The sequence below is a fragment of the Mandrillus leucophaeus genome, unplaced genomic scaffold, assembly GCF_000951045.1.
Source record: "Mandrillus leucophaeus isolate KB7577 unplaced genomic scaffold, Mleu.le_1.0 Scaffold226, whole genome shotgun sequence".
In the NCBI taxonomy this organism is placed as follows: domain Eukaryota; kingdom Metazoa; phylum Chordata; class Mammalia; order Primates; family Cercopithecidae; genus Mandrillus; species Mandrillus leucophaeus.
In genome coordinates, this window is record NW_012102321.1 from 648,333 (window position 1) to 655,216 (window position 6,884).

The window sequence follows — 6,884 nt, forward strand, 5'->3', positions numbered from 1 at the left end:
CCAGGCTGGTCTTGAACTCCTGACCTTGTGATCTGCCCACCTTGGCCTCCCAAAGTGCTGGGATTACAGGCGTGGAGCCACCGTGCCCGGCCCTCTTGCCCTTCTTCATTCTCAAGATGCTCGGATTCTAGTTGCAGCTCCTAAATCATAGTTCTCTGCTGGTCTCCAGTATGTAAGCTGGTGGTGCTTACTGTTGAACTTTGTGTACATTTGAAAGCCCTCCTCAGATTTGAACTTAAGTTTCCATGAAGTGAAATGATACCCCATTATTAATTTCAAAGTAAAAAATTCTGTTAATTTACTTTTTAAGCGATATTTCTGCAATATTTCCCTTCTTGGACTTCACATTGATGATAGTTTTTAGGTTGTAATAATTTGGAGTTTGGATGGTCTACATTTACTACCAAAAGTTGTTCACCCCCTCTTTTTTTAAATACACAAGTGATGAAAATGTCATGTAATTCTAAACATCTGATAAATACTTGGACTGTATATATAAATATATATATTCTGCTAAAGAAAATTCTGGTCATGGAAAATTATAGATTGAATAGTTTGGAGAGAAGGCTATCAGAATGCAATTTAAAACCTTTGCCTAATGGTATTTCCTTTTTTACTCTTTTAGGTAAGCAGAATTTTGTATAGTTTCTGTACAGCATTCAAACGTTCTTCCAGACAAGTGTCTGATGTTAAAGACTCAGTTATTCCTACCCCCGACAGTGATGTGTTTACCTTCAGTGTTTCTTTAGAGGTAAAAGAAGACGATGGAAAAGGAAACTTTAGGTGAGGCAGTTGGAAAGATTAAAAGTTAGCATTGTGTCTGGAGTATAATATAGGCTCATACAAAGTTTTAAGAAACTATAAAATGTTGGCATAAAGCCTCAAACTGATAAATATTTGATTGGTGAATGAATATTTTTATTCTTGTGCTTGTCAGATATTTCTTTCCTTTTTTTTCTTTTCTTTTTTTTTTTTGAGATGATGAGTTTCATTCTTGTCACCCAGGCAGGAGTATGCAATGGCACAATCTCGACTCATTGCTACCTCCGCCTCCTGGGTTCCAGTGATTCTCCTGCCTCGGCCTCCCAAGTAGCTGGGATTACAGGCGCCTGCCACCATGCCTGGCTAATTTTTGTATTTTTAGGAGAGACGGGGTTTCACCATGTTGGCCAGGCTTGTCTTGAACTCCTGACCTCAGGTGATCTGCCTGCCTTGGCCTCCCAAAGTGCTGGGATTATAGGTGTGATCCACCGCGCCCGGTCAGATACTTATTTTCTTAAAGATTTAAAAGATATTGATGCTTGAGAAAATTTAGTAAAATAATAAAAGTAGAATAAAAACTATGATCTTGTCAGCCACAGTCACTTTTAACTTTGGTCTGTTCCCTTTGTTTATTTCTAGGGGAATTTTTACACAATTGTATATGTAAAAAAAATTGTAACCTTTTTTTCTTTATGTTAAGTGTGCTAATCAAAATTGTTTTTAACAGTAACTGATAATATATGGTTTGATCACCACTTAATTAACCATTTCTTTCTTTTGTATGTTTAGAATGTTTTCCTCCAGTTCAGATATAGACAGTTAATAGGAAACAGTTACATTATTTAATGCTCAACTTTGTTCCTTAGCTGTGCCTTTAATTCTAAGAGTAGTTGCTAGCTAGGTATTTTTATCTGTAGCTTTACAGACATAGAAATTGAGGTCATGTCAAAGTTGCTCAAGATATTTTTTCTTTTCAGATAAGACAACCCATATTTTATACATTGATTGTTTTAATTAATTAATTTGTAAGAATGGTCTAGCCTAGGCTAGAATTTGATTAACTTGTCCCTGTTATGTATCTTTGTCCATCTTTTATTTATATATTCATGGATACATCACAGTCATCTCAAATTCTATGTGTCTAAAAGTATGCTTTTCTCACTTCCTTTGCTTTGGATTTTACTGTTTTACAGGCACTTATGATCACCCAACCAGCTAAACCAGACATGTGACAGTCTTAACAATTTTAAGTAAACATTATTCCTAAATTTGTTTTAAAACTGAAATTTATCATGTTCTCTCTCTGTTTTTTTTTTTTTTTTTTGAGATAGAGTCTTGCTCTGTCACCCAGGCAGGAGTGCAGCGGTGCGATCTTGGCTCACTGCAACCTCTGCCTCTTGGGTTCAACCAATTCTCCTTCCTCAGTCTCCCGAGTAGCTGGGACTGCAAGCGTGCACCACCACTCAGCTAGTTTTTGTATTTTTAGTAGAAATGGGGTTTCACCATGTTGGGTAGGCTGGCCTCAAACTCTTGATCTCAAGTGATCCGCCTGCCTTGGCCTCCCAAAGTGCTGGGATTGCAGGTGTAAGCCACTGCGCTTGGCCATGTTGTCATTTTTAAGATCTTGCTTTTAACCTTAGTTAGCAGACAAAATATAAGGCTCTTATAAACTCAATTTAAAAAATAATAATGGCTGTGTTGCTGACTATAAAATTTATAGTTTGCTGCCTGTGGCAAGGTGAGAGTTTAGTATATCTTAAGAATAAGATTGTTGTTGCTTAAATACTTCGTTGTTTTGTTCTAACCTTGGAATAGGTATTTTATCATTTTATTAGATTATTGGTAATTCCTTTTCCTTTTTAATATTTCAGCCCTGTGCCTAAGGATAGAGATAAATTTTATTTCAAATTAAAGCAAGGAATAGAGAAGAAGGTTGTGATTACAGTGCAGCAACTTTCTAACAAAGAATTAGCTATTGAAAGGTAAGTAGCTTGCTCCTGAATGCTACCAAAAACTTGTATTGACATTGTTACTGTCTCAGATGCATTGCTCAGTGTGGCTTTTCACTGTGCTTCATTTTCTCCAATTAAAAATGAGAATAATTAATAATACTTTCTCTACTTTAAGTTAGATGTAACTGGTTCATTGAAAATCTCAATTGTTGGGGTAAGTAAACATGAAATGGCTTTAGGTTTTCAGTCATAACTGTTACAACTGGGTTTGTTCACATCCCTTTTTCTTGTTCCTTATTTACCTACAGCATAAATACTTTAACTTTTCAGTTACTTTCGATTACTCTGCCAGTTAGCTGCTGGAATTTCAGAAACTTTAAAAGATACATATTTTTAAAATATATAAATACATACACATATATTTGTGTGTCAATTCACAGGAAAGCCATTCAGAAAACAAAGGAATGGTAGGATAAAAGATATAAATAAAGTCAGTAAGAAATGATAGTTCTGGGAAAAAATTTGAAATATAGATGATAGAGGAAAAGTTAATGTCTACAATATACATAAATTTCTTAACAATTGGCAGAAAGCAGAGGAGAAAAACAGGTCAGAGTATAAATAGATGACAGGAAAGCTATTGGATGGCTAATAAACATATGTAAAGAGGTCCTGATTCACAAAAATATAGGGAAATATGAATTATAGTAACCTTAAGATATCAGATTGCAAAAATACGTAGTGATGGTGGGGTTATGGGGAAAAGGAATTCTCATACTGTTAATGGAAATGTAAAATGTATGTATGTCCTTTTTGAAAATCAGGCAACATATATAAAAATTTCAAAAATACCTATAATTGGACACATAGGTCTTATTTTAGGAAATCTGTGCTATTTGAAATAAAAGTATCACTATTTAAGGACATATCTGTAAGGATGTTTGTTAATAAACCTAATTCAAAGTTAATTCAATACCTAGTACTTCTTTGTCTTTGTTGCTACGTATTTGTTAAATTGAAAGTTGCTTTATTATGCCAAAAAGGAAGTGCTAAAAAAAATGATGGGGGCATATAATAAAGATAGGGTTTGAAGGGGCTCCAACTGGTTACTTCTCGGGCAATCTGAACAGTAAAATAATTAGGTACTTCAGTCAATTATCGGTAAGTACTGAAGTCAATCTGTACGTCAGTCAAACAACAAAGGATGTTTATTTAACTTTGAAGTATTATTTGTAGTGGCAAAAACTGGAAATACAGATACCTATTTAGCTTCAAGGAGCGAAGGAAGTTGGTGATGCTGAAGAGAAATAAAAGCCTCTTCATCAAGACTGCTGTATACTATGACACTTCCCTCTGTCTTCCCTCCATAGTCTCTAGACTGGGATGACAGTGGGAGGCAATTCAGGCGCTGGCTGATGACATCATGGCCACTTCTGTTCCTCTTAAATCTAGGAGAAGGTATCTGGCCCCCAAATTATCTGCAGTTTTTTTTTTTAGAAGGTAGGCTGTCTAGCTCCACTTTGTTCCCATCTTTGAATCCTGCCAGGCAACAGGAAGAGTTTTCTTCAGCATCTTGGTACAGTGATGCATGCATGTGTTTTTAATTGCTTGCAAAGTTTGGCCATATGTAAAAACCATCTTTTATCAATTTTAAGATGCATGTGTTTTCATATTGAACATCTCTGAAATTGTAGTTTGTCTTATAATTGATGGCATTTTAAAAAAATACTTTTTAAGTTCTGGGATACATGTGCAGAACATGCAGGTTTGTTACATAGGTATATTGTGCCATGGTGGTTTACTACATCCATCAACCTGTCATCTAAATTTTAAGCCCCACATACATTGCCTATTTGTCCTAATGCTCTCCCTTCCCTTGCCCCCAAACCCTGTCAGGCACTGGTGTGTGATGTTCTCCTCCCTGTGTCCATGTGTTCTCATTGTTCAACTCCTACTTATGAGTGAGAACATGTGGTATTTGGTTTTCTGTTCCTGTGTTAGTTTGCTGAGAATGATGGTTTCCAGCTTCATCTGTGTCCCTGCAAAGAACATGAACTCAGGCTTTTTTATGGCTGCATAGTATTCCATGGTGTATATGTGCCACATTTTCTTTATTTAGTCTGTCATTGATGAGCATTTGGGTTGATTCCAAGTCTTTGCTATTGTGAATAGTGCTGCAATAAACATACATGTACATGTGTCTTTATAGTAGAATGATTTATAATCCTTTGGGTATATACCCAGTAATGGGATTGCTGGGTCACATGGTATTTCTGGTTCCAGATCTTTGAGGAATCGCCACCCTGTCTTCCACAATGGTTGAACTGATTTACACTCCTGCCAGCAGTGTAAAAGCATTTCTATTTCTCCACATCCTCTCCAGCATCTGTTGTTTCTTGACTTTTTAATGATTGCCATTCTAACTGGCGTGAGATGGTATCTTATTGTGGTTTTGATTTGCATTTCTCTAATGGCCAGTGATGATGAGCTTTTTTTCATATGTTTGTTGGCCACATAAATGTCTTTTTTTGAGAGGCATCTTATAATTATAGTTGTCACTTTTTTTTTCATGAGATATAAAAAATAATGATGAGTCTTAAAATTGATGACTTTCTTAAAATCGATGAAAAAGAGTTGAAGATAAAGTATTTTTGATGTTGAATATTATGGTTCCAAAATAATACGGTTACATTTTACATATAGGAACCTTTTAGTTTTTAGGGGTAAGCATTATATATAGCAATGTTTTAAACTTTTTATTTGGAAGTAATTTCAAACTTACAGAAGAGTTAAAAACAATCAAACTAGTAGAGAGAAGACCTGTATACTCTTTACCAAGATTGTTACCAATATCTCAGTGTTACCAATGTTACTAAAATCTCATATATTGGAGACATTTTACCTAATTTGCTTTGCATTCTCTTTCTTTTTTTTTTGAGACAAAGTCTCGCCCTGTCAGCCCGCCTGGAGTGCCGTGGCCTGATCTTGGCTCACTGCAACCTCCACCACCCGGGTTCCAGCTATTCTCCTGCCTCAGCCTCCTGTGTAGCTGAGATTACAGGTGTGCTCTACTACATCTGGCTAATTTTGTATATTTTTAGTAGTGACGGGGTTTCACCATGTTGTTCAGGCTGGTCTCAAACTCCTGACCTCAAATGATCTGCCTGTCTCAGCCTCTGAAAGTGCTGGGATTACAGGCATGAGCCACTGCGCCCAGCTTGCATTCTCTTTCTCTTCTCCCTGCTACTCCCTTTCCTGAACACTTTTAAGAGTGAGTTAAATACATCATGGCCCTTTTCTCCTAAGTGCTTTAGTGTATATTTTACAAGAATAGGGATATCGCTTACATTACCACAGTATACTTATCAACCGACGTGAATTTAGCATTCATACACTATTAATCTAACCTGCCATTTACCTTCCTATTTTGCCAGTTAACCTAATAATATCCTTTTCCCTCCTCCAGTTCAGGATTCATTCTAGGATTAGATATTGCATTTAGTTGCCATATGTCTTTAGCTTTCTTTAACCTGGAACATTTCCACAGCCTTCCTCTGTCTCTTAAGACATGGACGTTTTTGGAGAATGTATCCATTTTTCCTCTTTTTAATGTAACAGTGCCCATTTTTTTGGCTTTGTTTAATATTTCCTTGTGATTAAATTCAGATTATATATTGCTGCATAAGTTGTGTGTCCTTCACAGAGTATCACATCTGGAGGCGCTTGATAGCCATCTGTTCCTTGATGATGATGTTAATTTTGATTACATAGTTAAGATGTCTGATTTCTTCCCTCTATGATTACTTTTTTTCTCCCTTGCAACCGGTTAGCAGTTGTGAAGAAACACATTAAGACCATGAAAATATGCTGGGCGCGGTGGCTCACGCTTGTAATTCCAGCAGTTTGGGAAGCTGAGGCGGGCAGATCAGGAGGTCAACAGATCGAGACCATCCTGGCCAACATGGTGAAACCCTGTCTCTACTAAAAATACAAAAATTAGCTGGGCGTGGTGGTGGGCGCCAGTAGTCCCAGCTACTCAGGAGGCTGAGACAGGAGAATCGCTTGAACACAGGAAGTGGTGGTCGCAGTGAGCCAATTGCACTCCTGCCTGGTGACAGAGTGAGACTTCATCTCAACAAAACAAAACAAAACAACCAACCACAAAAATAT

General features: G+C 36.7%; 1 protein-coding gene across 2 annotated transcripts in view; it reads left to right on the plus strand.

The window, feature by feature from the left end:
- The window catches only part of RABGAP1L (RAB GTPase activating protein 1-like), an 828,259-nt gene that overhangs the window by 101,979 nt on the left and 719,396 nt on the right, over positions 1–6,884 (plus strand). For both annotated transcript variants that reach the window (XM_011981419.1, XM_011981418.1), the window contains exons 6-7: positions 626–783; positions 2,634–2,744. In XM_011981419.1, the coding sequence (XP_011836809.1) occupies positions 626–783; positions 2,634–2,744 (269 nt within the window). The remainder of the gene's footprint in view (positions 1–625; positions 784–2,633; positions 2,745–6,884) is intronic.